Source organism: Nycticebus coucang, chromosome 20, assembly GCF_027406575.1.
Source record: "Nycticebus coucang isolate mNycCou1 chromosome 20, mNycCou1.pri, whole genome shotgun sequence".
Taxonomy (NCBI): domain Eukaryota; kingdom Metazoa; phylum Chordata; class Mammalia; order Primates; family Lorisidae; genus Nycticebus; species Nycticebus coucang.
In genome coordinates this window covers 37,697,540-37,710,918 of record NC_069799.1, presented here as the reverse complement: position 1 = coordinate 37,710,918, position 13,379 = coordinate 37,697,540, and the positions used below count along the sequence as shown (strand labels likewise).

Genomic DNA, 13,379 nt, shown 5'->3' with positions numbered 1-13,379 from the left:
CTCAAAAGAGTGCCATGGCATCATAGTTTATAGCAACCTCAAATTCTTGGGCTCAAGCAATTCTCTTGCCTCAACCTCCTGAGTAGCTGGGACTACAGGCACCCGCCAAAATGCCCAGCTATTTTTAGAGACAGGGTCTTGCTCTTGCTCAGGCTGGTCTCAAACTCCTAAGCTGAGGCAATCTACCTGCCTCAGCCTCCCAGAGTGCTAGGATTACAGGCCTGAGCCACCACGCCCGGCCTTTTGGGGTCCCACTTTTAAGAGCACTAACCCCATTCATGAAGGCACCACCACCATGACCTAATTACATCCCCACAGCTCTACCTACTGACAACCATTAACTCGGAGGTGAGGATTTCAACACATGAATTGGGTGGAACCTAACATTCAGTCAATTGCAAGATACATGTGGAAGGGCTCACCCACTGCTAGCATAGGAGACGTTTATTTAGCATTTATTGCCACTTATTCTGAGATGCCAGCTCCTTGGCCTGGGGCCTGTGTGTTGGTGCCATCTCTCTTGCCTGGAACTGAGAGTGGCACTAACAGGTAAAACATCTGGAAAACAGAATCCAGTATGTTTGGGTCAGGAGCCATGACATCTGTTTCTTCTTACTCTCCAGGTTTGCTCTAAAGCCAAAGCCACAGTCCTGCTGGTGCTTATCAATGGTCTCACCCACAAGGCTGCCCACCTAGCTGGTGATCAAGGGTTATCTCAAAAGCCCTTAACTGGCCAACTTAACTCCAGCCAGGCACATACAGCAAGCCGGTTCAACGGGAAGGGAAACCCTGGGCACATCACTGGGAAACAGGCTATTGCAACCCTCACCCCACCAGAAAAATGCCAGGGCTCACCAGAGAAAATCCTTCTCCTTACGCCCATCACACAAAGTAACTGATTTTGTTCAATGTGTTGAACACACAGTGCTCTTCCAAGTCCCCAGAAATGTAAAAGAATGATTAATAAAAGGGCATCTACACAAGAAAGCACTCATTGAACACATAGGAAATGTTCACCAGGTTACCTGAAATAACAAAGTAACAAAAGAAAATCCCTTTGGCAGCTACATGGAATGAATACACATGAGCAGAGGACAGACACACTGCCAGTGGGTCCCCATTGCTTCATGTGAAAAGTGGCTGCCTGTCCAGAATAGCACATCAGAGCACTGTCTGAGAAGCAGACAGCAGGGTTACAGACAATGGCTAAGTTTATTCAATATGAGAACTCTGCTCTTAGAATAAATAAAACAGAGGAGTAAAAAGAACAGGAACTTCTTGAGAAGGGCAAAGAAACTGCAAAGCTGATCACAAGCACCAACTCCTGGATCCTATATATGCTTTTGGTTCTCAGAAACCTTCGCGTTTGCCCTGGGGTGTGGGGACTGCATAGCTGGTGACCAGTGGCCCACACCAGCTCCCATGGGATGTGCACAGCCTTTGGTGAGGCCAAGGTGGAGCTGGTGACACTCAGAAAGGCTTTAGAAACACAGGGTGGGTTTACAGGTGTCATTCCTGAGCCCTACTCCGACTTCCAGGCCCCACAGATCTGCCTAATGTGAATCTCTTCACTGGGAGCAATTTCTAGATGGTCCTTTATTTGGGGACTAATCTGCACAGTTCCCTTATGCAAGACTGACTGCTATCTCCTATCCTTTTGAAGTGACCACATCCAGGGTGGTGCCAGGCTCTTACCAGCCTTCCTCTTTCATGACACCATTAGTGGACTTGGAGCTGTCTCAGCAACTTCATGGAGGTGAGTGCATGAGGCTTCCCGGGGACTGACCAGGCTGTAGCCCAAGATTGCCAGGATAGCAGAGCCTGGGCAGGCCCTAGATACTGAAATGTTCCCCATAGGCCTTGCAAAGCTCCTGGAACCTCAAGCCAGAGCCACTGAGGCCACAGAGCTTCCCACACAGTTTACTGGAGTGTGAGAATTCAGGTTTTCCCATGCACATTCAGAAAGGCACTACTATGCATTCCTCCTGTGGCTCAAAGGACACGTTCCCTCCTCATAGGTCCTCCAAATGACCACAATGGCCAAAAGCCAGAAGGAGCCAGAGAAGTAAAGGGACTCCTCAAAGGGGGTTCCAGTCATTAGGGAACCAGGGCATCCCCGAGCCCTCCTTTCGACTGGCAAATGGTCATAGGGATTGGGCTGCTTGACAGAGGTGAGAAGAGGGGCCGCAGCGTCCCTGAGAAAGGGGTCTCGGGGAAGATGAAGAGCAGTGACCCATCAGTGGCACTGTAGAAGGACAGGTGTCCTGCCTCATAGTCCAGAAAGATCCCCACACGCCTTGGTGGGTCTCGCAGTGGGGAGAAGCCCCGCTCTGGGGAGTTGTAATAGCTCCCCAGGAAGACCAGGATCCAGAAGCCGTTGCCAGTGCACAGCTCCCCCTTCTCCTTCCTATTGACATCCTCCCTGCACACACCCAGGGCCCAGCTGGTGCGGTCTCCGACCTCTACCTCCCAGTAGTGGCGCCCGGAACTAAAGCGTTCCTGGCCCAGCACACAGGGGCCAGGGTCAAAGCGCTCTGGGCTGTCAGGCAGGGCCTGGCGCAGGTCACCCCGCTGCACACTCCTCCGGTCCTCGGACAAGATCAGCTCAGGGTTGGCAGTGTCTGGGTCCAGGGTCACATCCCCTGTGGAGAGAGGCCCAAGGAGGTCAACTGGGCACCGTGGCCACCTGCCCATTCAGGCCCCAAAGGTGGAATCCTCCCTGCCTGCCTGACAGGCTATTTGCCCGAGGCTTTGTCTACCCTCATGTCCCCCTAGAGTAGCTCACTGCCCTCACATGGACTGCTGCCACTGGACAAATAGCACCTAACCACTTCTAGCTGCAAGTCAGAACCTTCCAGAAATTGGCCCATGCTTCACCTTCAGGAGACAGGAGGAAATCCTGGTTTTGCTTTCTACCTTCCTTCTTTCTTTCAATCCCAAAATGAAGTCTGTGAGTTCCGGCCCAACGTTCACAGTGGGCTTCACTGGGCCCTATCCAACACAGAGACCCTCTCTTGAGGCAGGAAGGGGCAGCTGTCTCAGCCAAACCATGCTCTTGCTGCCAGTAAGAGCCCCACGGACAGCATCTCCTCTGGTCAACTGAGGCAGTAAGAAATCCATTTGTTTTTTGTCCTGCTCCTGGATCTGTAGAATTTCCTAAGTGATAGGAGTATCTTCTTTTATACTGAGGTGACTCAGGGGACTCTAGATAGTCTCAGGAAGGACCTAGTCAAAGAAAGACTGACCATGCTCAGATGGGCTCAAGGTTCTGCCCATTCACCAGTGACCAATGATTTAATCAATCCAGCCCAAGCAATGGAACCTAAGAACACTGTAATGATGGGGGGTTTGGGGAAGTTTCTGAAATGGTGCACATGTCTAGGTGCTGGGAGGGTGGTCAACCCAAAGAGGGCACTGAAGATTCACGCTCCTTCTCCATACTTTGCTGTGTGTCTCTTCCATTTAGTTGTTCCTGAGTTCTATCCTCTATTATTCATTTTACTTTTATAGAGATAAGGTCTTATTCTGTCACTCAGGGTGGAGTGCATGCAGCTTTGAATTCCTAGCCTCAAGCAATCCTCCCACCTCTACCTTCCAGCCTTGGAAGTGCTGGAACTATAGGTGAACCCCAGCACACCCAGCCCTGAGTTATATCCTTAGCAATAAACTGCTAATAGTTTGCTAAGTTCCATGAGCTGTCCTAGTAAATGACTGAACCTGGAGAGGGGGCCGTAGTAACTCCCAATTTATAACCAGTTGGACACAAGTATAGGTGGCCCCTATTAGTTGTAAATGGCCTTTAAATTGAGGGCAGTCTTGCAGGACTGAGCCCTTAATCTGTGGGGTTTGAGCCAATTCTGGGTAGAACTGTCACAGCTGAGCTGAGGCTGGATGTGGTGGTTAAGGTATGTAGTTTTAGCACTTTGGGAGGCTGAGGCAGGAGGATCACCTGAGCTTAGGAGTTCGAGGCTACAGTTTGCTGTAACTGCACCACAGTACTCCAGCCTGAGTGACAGAGGGAAACTGATCAAAAAAGAATTGAATTGAATCATCAGACACCCACTGACATTCAAAAAGTCAGACAAATGTTTGGTGTGGGAATACCCACACAACCTATGTCAGACATTATGAGCAGAGGACATTTTTCCGAGGATCTACTACCCTGACACTGCTGAGTCTGGAGACAGTAGCCATACGACACAAAAAATGCCACTGGCTGCTTAGGGTTCTTGGTGGGTCCCTTCCCAGGGTCATCCCTTAACTTGCAGCCTCCACACCCACCTCGAAACCTCTGCAGAGTCTCCACCAGCCCTGGAACCCTGCATACAGTCCTCAGCTCCATGGGTATCACTTCTGGTGGCTGCAATTTCACATCCTGGATCCTGGAAGGGACAGCCCTGGCATTATCCCAGTAGCAGCATTACCCCTGTGTCCAAATGCTGGGACCTTGTCCCGTATCTCACCCACCTGCCCAAGGGTTTTTACCTGTGCAGGGCATCCTTGATGTCCTGTGGTAGGGAGAGAAAAAAAAACACACCAGCATCAACACTTGTCACCCAATCCTGGGGGCCCCGCCCCTTCTCTCCTAGCCATTGGAGTCCCAGATGGCAGGTATAAAAATGTCTGTGGTTCAAGCTGCCTTGTCCGAGGTACTTTTTACAAATCCCTGCTGCCTTTGTTTTCTCTGCTTTGTCTTATCTCTTAGAACATTATTCTGCACATAGCAGGGATCCAACAACTTACACTGTACAGTGAAATAGACTCCCACAACCTGCTTGTTCTCACCCACTCTGCACTAGCTGCTAGGCTGGGATGCAGAGAGAAATCAGACACCATCCTGAACAAAGGGGTTCCCCACAGGCAGGAGATACAGCAAGGGAAAACACTCATGGGTATACATGGTTAATGCTGTCTGGGGTCTGAGGGGCAATGGGACACTCCAAGCCTCAAAAGCCACCAAAAATGGGGAGATTCTTGGCAGGGTTAAGAAGCCTAGGGAATTCACTAGCAGATATAGGGGAGCAGTGGATGCTGGAGGAAAGACATGCAAAGGGCCTGGGGCATGTGGAGCCTATGTGAGCAAAATAGGTGGAAACAGCCCTCCTATAGCTGTTAGTTCAGCTGTGGCACAGAAAGGCCAGCCATTCATGTGAAATGCAGGCAGCATGTCTGAGACCACCCACCCCTGCAACATTACAGCTGAGACCCCAAATCACATCTTCATGCAGACCCTGAAAGGGGGTCCCCATTTCTGGGTCAATGCTTCTTCTATACGTTTCCTGGCTTTTCTGACATTACTCCGTCTCTACCCTCCTCCCTCTGCCAAGTGTCCTTCCCATTTCCCAGGCTTAAAACCAGCTGGCAGCTTGGCCAAGCCCAAAGGGTAAAAATCCAAGTCCCAAGACAGCAGCCAGGAGCCTGTTCCTGGTTCCTGACATGTCTGTTGTATGGCTCTGAATCCAGTAGGTGATCACTTCCTGCCAGAGGCTCTCTGGCTATGCTCCGGCCTGGCACCCCTACCCACCAGGGGCTGTTATTTGGTCACAAGTAGCCTCTCTACTACACAAGAGCCAGAGCCAGCTAGGGGACCCATTTCTGCCTACATTACTGAGTCTCTGTGTCTATAGTGTGCCAAACATTGTATTGGTGGGACAAAAAGGAAGGTACACCCCACGGAAGGACACAGCAGACACCCTCAGCCTGTGTCCCCACTGAAACCCACCTGACAAGTAGAGAGGCCAGGTCAGAGTTCCAGCAGGATGGCTAGCTCTAGAACAGGCCACGCTCCAGGGTTACCTGGCCTGCTGCCAGGCCAAAGGCATGGGCACCCCACGGACAGGCAATTATCGGGAAAAGAGACATTAGAGCTGAGAGCACCTCAGGTTGGAGACATTAGGTGTGACATTAGGTGGGGCAGGAGTCCTATGGGAGATTCAGGGAGGTACAGGCAAGGGTGGGTAAGCCAGAGACTGTCTAAAGTGACATCACCAGATGGCTTTCCTAGAGACCAACGTACCCACTTCCACTGGGCAGGCCCAGTAGACATCCACTCTTTGCTGTCACAGCCTCAGTTAGCCTGAGAGAATGGGATGATGAAAATGTGAGTATTCAAGAGACACCACCTATTTAGGTCTTGGAGAAAAACCAATTTTTCCTTTCCTGGGCACATGAATTTCAGGTGGTAGAATGGCTGTCAGCTTCTAGCATTTCACGGGCCAGAAATGAGCAGGTCTGACTCTTACCGCCCAAGGCTGAGAGCCCCCGTGACCTCTATCCCATGCTTCTCATGCTTTCTGATCTCCAGCCCCCTGCCTTGCTGGCTTCCCACTCACCTGCAGCAGCCCCAGCGCAGGCAGCTGGCAGCGGCCCTCCAGTTCAGTGATGAGCTCAGCCAGGTGGGCGCTCTGCTGGCCCAGGCGGGCCGCACCCTCCCGTAGCCGGGGCAGCACTTCCAGCTCTTCCTCCTCCAGCTTCTGCAGCAGCCTCCGCTCTTCCTCAGCCAGCAGGCGGCGCAGGCGCTCGAACTCACCTAGCATGTTCTGCCGCTGGCTCTCCACCATCTTCTGCAGGCACCACAAAGTGGGGGGACAGCTGAGGCCCAGGCCCTGGACCCACCACCCAGGGCTGGCAGGACCCCATATCCCCCCTAGGGCTGGCTAAGCAAACCTCAAACCCACCACCCAGAGTCAGCTGGACCCAAAACTTTTCATCCATAGTCCTTCCTGATCTCCAAATTCACTCCTGGTTGTGCCCATACCCCAAATCTGGAGCTGGCCAGACCTCAAATGCACCCAGGAAGCCACCAGACCCCAAATACCCCCTGGGCTAGCCAAAGCCCACGTTCACCACCCGAGGCTGGCTAGACCCCCATTTTTTACCCTCTGGGCTGACAAGATGCCATATTTACCAGCCAGTCCCTCCCCAACCTCTTAAATCTGCCTGAAGGAGTGGCCAAACCCCAACATCCACCAGCTGGGGGTTGGCTGGAACCCAAACACACCAAGGCCTCCCAGACCCCAAATCTCCCCTGGGGCTGTTTGAACCCCTCTACAGTTGCAGGCTTCAAGGACCCCAAATTTGCCACGTAGTTCCTCCCAATCTCTATATTCACCTCCGGGGCTGCCCAACCCCCTTATCTTCTCGCAAGGCCTCCCAGACACTAGGACTGGCTAAATTTCCACCTCTACTACCCAGGCTGGCTGGACCCTAATTTACCACCCTCAGTCCCTCCCGACCTCCAAACTCACCCCTAGAGCTGCCCATATCCCAAATTCATTACTCAGGACTGGACAGACCACAAACCCACCCACAGGGCCAGACCCCAAATCCACCTCTAGAACTGGCCAGATCTCACTTCTACAACCTGGGTCCAGCTAGGCCTCAATATCCAACACCAGTGGTGGATGGATTCCAAATACACTACCTGCAGTCCCTCCTGACCTCTAAATTTACCCTTGGGGCTGCTCACACCCCAAAGCCACTCCCGGGCCTGGCCAGACTCCAAATTGACCCTGTAGCTACCACCCAAGCATGCCAAGACCCCAGGGTGGGCACAGGGTACAGAATCTTCCCACACACAATGTCCCCTGTCTCCCTGGTCCTGTGTTTCAGATGTCTGCTGGCCAAGCAGGCTAGGCTCACCAGAGAAGGACCAGTTCCTTTTATATCCACTAGGGGCCTGGACTTGGTGGGGCCAGCCTGCAGCCATGACTGCCAGCCAGCCTGGTTCCCAGGGTGCAGAAGGTGAGTGTGCACAGCCAACATCCTTCCCACTTGGGATCCCTGGTACCTACCTGCCACAAAGCGCAGGTCTCATCAGCCTGGGCTTGGAAAAGCAGTGCATCTTCCATTTGCTTCCGAAGGTGCTCCAGTGACTTTTCCAGCTTTGCCTGGAGGTGGGGAGTGGGCAGAGACCAGGCAGAGCCATGAGCCTCTTGCCCAGAACTGGAACCCTCCAGGTAGGACCCTGTGACCTAGTCACAGAAGTCTATCCTTTTACACATGATCTCCCATCCAAAGTTCCTCCACAGAGATGACTTTGTGCTCACTGTGGGCAGCACCCCACTCTTGCTGCTACTCTGAGACCCCCAGACCTTTTCCCATATTCATTTGCATTTCTGACTGCTGTCCTTTTTCTCTTTTCTTATACGGGGCCCTCTTTCCAATTCTCAGCCCTGCTACCCCACCCCAGGCTTTGCCTGCCTTTCTGAGAGGCTACCAGCTGCCTGGTCAGGCTCTCTCAACAGGACATGGTGACCGTCTGCCTACCCCTCAGCCAAAAGACCTCTCCTGGGCCAAGCATGATGCTGTGATGTTTGTTTCCCCTACCACCAAAACTCACAGGTTGAAATCCCAACTCCCAAGGAGGTGATGTAAGGAGGTAGGCCCTGTGGGAGGTAACTAGGTCATGAGGGTGGAGCCCCCATTAAAAGGATTACCAGTATTATAAAAGGGATGCCACCTCACCTCTTCTGACTTGTGAAGACACAGTGAAAAGGCACCATCTATGAACACGGGGTGGGGCCTCACAGACCCTGCCAAGCCTTAATCTTGAACTTCCACCCTCCAGAATTGTGAGCAATAAACTCTGGTTTATGAGCAGCCCAAACTAAGGTACACTGTTATGACAAAGCCAACCAACTTCCAACCCATCTCTTCTCCTAGCCCCTTAGCATTGTGCAGTTTTTTGTTTCATTAGCTATGTAGTAACAAGCCCTGAGACAGGCACAACTGCATTTTGTTTCTTGGTCCTGAATTCATATTTGCACTTTTACTCATTTTGTGTGGACCAAGAAAATGGTGGTAAGAATCCCATAGACAAGCCAACACCATCTGCTTGGGTTGTTCTCCTATATGGGTCAACCTGATATGACACACTTATTGGCTACAGCCCTGTGCTGGCCACCCTGATGGTTTGGTCATTAAACTATCTCCATCCATGCTCCAGCTAGGTGATTTTCAACCAGTGTGCTTTGGCACACTGGTGTGCTCTAAGATGACCTTGGGTGTGCCGTGAAATTTTCTAAAGATAATAAATTATTTCAGAAAAAAGATCAAAGCACAGTAAGTATATTCTCTTTTTTGTTCAACCTAAGTTAAGTGAGTCATGAAATAAAAAAGGTTGAAAAACACTGCTTTAGGTGGATCAAGGCTAAAGTCTGCTCAAATGGCAGGGCTAGGATGTGGACCTAGCTGCCCAGCTCCAGGGTGCCCACACCCACTTTGGCTCACCACCTGGCCTCAAGATGAAGGCACACTGATTGGCAAATGGAGGGCACCAAAGGATGTGTCCAACACTTTCAATGTCCCTGCCTGGGCTCAACTCTCCTGTGGGTTATGGCAGGAGTCCCATGCAGGGTTCTTGTCCCCAAGACTCCTCTAGCAAACTAAAGGCTGGCCCCTGATGACCCCATTTGTAGTACCCTTGGCCCAGTACCTCTCAACTTTTCCCTCGATTCCTTGGTCTCTCTGCAATGTGTTTCCATTTTCAACAATGTGTTTTATAAGCCAGACTAGGCCATAAAGCACCAAAACACACTCTGAGATTTGGTTCCATGCAGCTGTCTCTGCTAGTGCAGAATGGAAATCTTCTTACCCTGTGTGTGGTCAGACACCAGGGCCCTAGTATAGGCCTGGGTTTGTCCCTAGACCCTCCCTTCCCTTCCTCTCAACCCCTGCCTCCAGGACACCCTAACTTTCCCTGTTGCTGGTGCCACCTAACATGATCAAGAGAGAACTGAGGGCTCTGTCTGCGCTTTCCCACAGGGCTGCTTACTTTTACTGGGCCTCACTGGGGCTTCTCTGTGCACCACCTGGGGGTAATCCAACATGGGCCTAGTTTATCCATGACCCTGAGTCAGGGCTCGGTAAGCAGTGAACCCATTATGGAGCCAACAGACCCCAGCTCTGGTGAGTAGCTGAGCAGCCCTGCAAGCAGAACTGAGCTTCTAAACTCAGTAAGGGCAGGTAAAGCAGTTTGTTGGGGTATTCCCCAACAATAACCTAAAGTAGGCCCTAACACAGTGAAGGCAGACAGGATATGCCACCCCAAAACATGCCAAGTTGGCATAGGAATCATTTTGAACTAAAGGCAAAAAAATTACATGGCTTTTAGGCAGTCCTCTTACCTGCTTAAAAGCCAGGTAATAATGCCCCACGAAAAAGGTGACCTTCCTCTACCAGGAATGGGCGAGTACTTTAATTACCAAAGAGTATGCTTAGATCGACCTTACTAAAATAACAGTTATCGCTCATTAGTACCCCCACTCACATTTTTTTAGTCACTTCCCCATAACTTATCAGCCTTAAAAGCCCAAACTCCCTTTCCTATCATTAGTCACTTTCTACAATTTATGAACCTTTGTTAAAATGGCACTATATGTGAAATTAAAAAATATAAATAAAACTGTATGCTTTCCCACCCCCACTCCTCTAGGTTAATCTGTTTATTGCCAGTTTAATTCACAGCCCCCAGGAACTAAACCTAACAGCACAGAGAAAGTTTTTCCCCTCCCCTGCAACAGAAAGGGTTAAGTGCTAGCCAATGAGACTTTATTAGGTTGGATCTGGAGAACTAGTGGGCCTTTCTGCACCAATAAGGGTGATTGGCATCAGGTATGTAAATCTGCTGTGTTGTGTTTGAGGTAGGGATGTTCCTGCATGGACAAAGTGAGAAAAACCACTGGTATCTGTGTCTGGATAAGCCCACTTCCGTGGCTCTAAACCTCCTGCCAACTAAAATGCAAAAGTATGGGGGTGTTCAGATTTATTCTAGTGTACCACAAGTTTGTTGTATGGATAAGAATAGACTAGTACAGATTGTACCACTGGCTATAAACTGTGAATTTGATATACTTCTTAGCTGACACTGACCATGTTGCAAAAAGCAAGTTCAGAAGATACTGCTGTCTGCTCAAACCCTCAGCCTCCAAGGGCAGACCTGCAGCAAGTCAGTGAGGAAAGTAGACAGCAGGAAGCCGGGTCAGGCCAAGGTGAGCTTGTGCCTTGAGGTTCCTTAGCATGGGGATTGCTGTGCTTTTAAGCAGGAAAACCAAGGGAGTGAAGATGAAGATGGGTTGAGTCCTGCCATATCAAATGGCAGAAGTGGCCCCCACTACCCCACCTAGAAATCCTGGGCATCCCCGGAAGTGGGTCAAGGAAACAATGATTCTGTCTCTCCCAGCTTGTGACCCCCCCCAGGACTTAAGTACTGGCTACCCTGCAGGTCTAGTCCTGCCGACACCCCTCTAAAAATCGGCAGAAAGAGTACCCACCCAGAGCCCTATAGTTTGTCTATAGTTGGCCACCTCTGAGGTCCTGGTCCCACGTTCCCGGCTCCTTACTGGCCACATTTGCCCGGTCCCCATCCCAGACGCCCTTCCACCTATCGTAAACACCCCTCTCAAACTGTCCAGACAGGGACCCCACTGGTGCCTCCCGTTGCAACCTCGACAAGGAACAGTCTGTGTCCTAAGCCCCACAGCAATCCTGTGCGCTACCTCCAGAGGTCCAAGATAGGATGCATTGTTAGCTCCCTTCCTTGGCCTGAGACTGAGCCAAACACGGGACATCCCCTACTAGCCAGCAACGCTCCCCAAGCCCTGACCCCAGGCCCAGGGCCGAAAGCACTTCGAGCTTCTGCACTCCGCACCCCCGCGCCCCGGGCGCACCTTGAGATCGTCGGCTGCGTCCTGTAGCGGGCGCACGCGGTGTGTCCAGTGTTCTCCAGAGCGCTCACAGGCCGCGCACAGAAGGCGCAGCTCGTCGCCGCAGAAAGCTGCCAGTGGCTCGCGGTGCGCGGCGCACACGCCCTGCGGGACCGGCGACGGCGGGTGCAGGAGCCGCGCCATCTCGGCCATCTTGGCGAGCGGGCGGTTGGGCCGCAGGTTCCTTTGCGGGGACAGCTCGCGGCACTCGGGACACGCGTAAGGGCCCTCAGGCTGGCCCCAGCAGCGCCGGATGCACTCGCGGCAAAAGTTGTGACCGCAGTCTGTCATCACCGGGTCAGTGAAGTAGTCGAGGCAGATGGCACAGGTGGCCTCCTCCTGGAGGTTGGTGGACAGGTCGGGGGCGGCCATGGCGCGGGTCGGGCGAAGGACGGCGGCGCTGTCCGCGTGGTCTGACGGCCGCCACCAAGGTTGCGAGGAGCGCCCGGGGACGCGGGGATTGTGGGGACGTGAGACGCAGGATTCTGAGGTTGCAGCGGCTCCACGGCGCGGGACTGCGAAGGCGCAGGGTCTCCGGGGCGCAAGATTAGGAGGGTGTGGGGATTCCGGGGCGCAGGCGGTGGCTCTGGGGACTCGGATTCTGGGCACTGCGGCGATGCGGGCTGCGGGGCTCCCAGACGCCGGCAGGAAGAGGAGCCCAGGCGGAAGCAGGAAGCGACTGGGTGTGTGTGTGTGTGTGTGTGTGTGCGTGTGTGTGTTTTTGGAACAACCCGCTTTTGCTTCCTATTGGCCACGACCCGTCACGCGGCCCGCGAAAGGAACGGAATTGGAGAGCGTTCACCCGGTGACCCAGCGTCCTTGTCATCTGCGCGCGCGCTTGCAGCTGGTCCTCTACCGCTGCGGGGGGTAGGGTGAGACCTGGCTGGGACCCTGCGCTGGGGAGGAATAAGTGCAGGAGGGGGTTCTGGGAAGGGATGCGGGCAGGGGGCGGGGCGCTGGAGGACTGGGGTGCAGGGAGAAACGCGGAGGGGGACAGGGGGCGGGGCTCAGGGCCAGGACGGACCTCAGAAGTTGGGCTCTGAGGAAAAATGGGTGGGTGGGGCTGGGCGCACTGAAGCAACTGCGAGGACTAATGGAACCGGAAGCCTGGGGTGTCCTCACCATCACCCGGTGCATCTTTGCCCCTCTGCCCGCGCACCCCAAGACGGATATTCCCGGATGGCCTGGGCCCGGCACAATCTCACAGCGATTGGAGTTTGGGGTATGGGACGGGGGTTCTCTCCGGGACCAGCTGTCAGGCCCAGGCTCTCACTCTGTAGGTGCATGTTACTCGAGTGCCCCCTCAGAGACTCTGGCCTTGTCGGGGTAAGAGTACGCGGTGGATTTCTGGGGCGCCGGTGACTCTGATTGGGCTGTTAAAGTGCCTGACCCTGGGTGAGGTGGCAGGTTCGCTAGAACAGGGAAAGGCGCTGTAGGAAGGGGAACGGAACCCCTCAAAGGATTCTTACCTCTTTTGGATTTTGCTGATAAATTGCCATTTTGGGGTCGAAGGGGGTGGGGTGTGCAGCTCTGAGTCTTTTCCAGGTTCAACCTTTACTTTAGAAACCTTGGAGCACCTCTATTTGTCAGGGCACCCACACGTGGCCCTGAGTACTTTCCCTGCCTGCAAAGGACTCATTAGACAGTGGGGAGGATTTTTGGGATTTCTGTAGG

At 52.9% G+C, this 13,379-nt stretch overlaps 1 protein-coding gene across 1 annotated transcript; it reads right to left on the bottom strand.

Moving 5' to 3' along the window:
* Positions 1–433: 433 nt before the first annotated feature.
* TRIM11 (tripartite motif containing 11) lies at positions 434–12,554 on the bottom strand. The gene is made up of 6 exons (XM_053572302.1): positions 11,670–12,554; positions 7,794–7,889; positions 6,333–6,563; positions 4,486–4,508; positions 4,282–4,382; positions 434–2,642 (listed from the first exon to the last, which is right to left on the bottom strand). Exons 1-6 carry the CDS (start codon positions 12,075–12,077, stop codon positions 2,098–2,100), a joined length of 1,404 nt encoding a protein of 467 aa, XP_053428277.1. The 5' UTR covers positions 12,078–12,554; the 3' UTR covers positions 434–2,097.
* Positions 12,555–13,379: the final 825 nt, after the last annotated feature.

What these genes read in the sequence shown, in the direction of transcription:
- TRIM11 (XM_053572302.1), bottom strand. Translation starts at nt 12,077, where the DNA reads ATGGCCGCCCCCGACCTGTCCACCAACCTCCAGGAGGAGGCCACCTGT. An exon ending in ACGCAGCCGACGATCTCAAG is followed by an intron (nt 7,890 to 11,669) that starts GTGCGCCCGGGG and finishes CCCCACCTCCAG; the next exon opens with GCAAAGCTGGAAAAGTCACT. An exon ending in ATCAAGGATGCCCTGCACAG is followed by an intron (nt 4,383 to 4,485) that starts GTAAAAACCCTT and finishes TGTCCCTTCCAG; the next exon opens with GATCCAGGATGTGAAATTGC.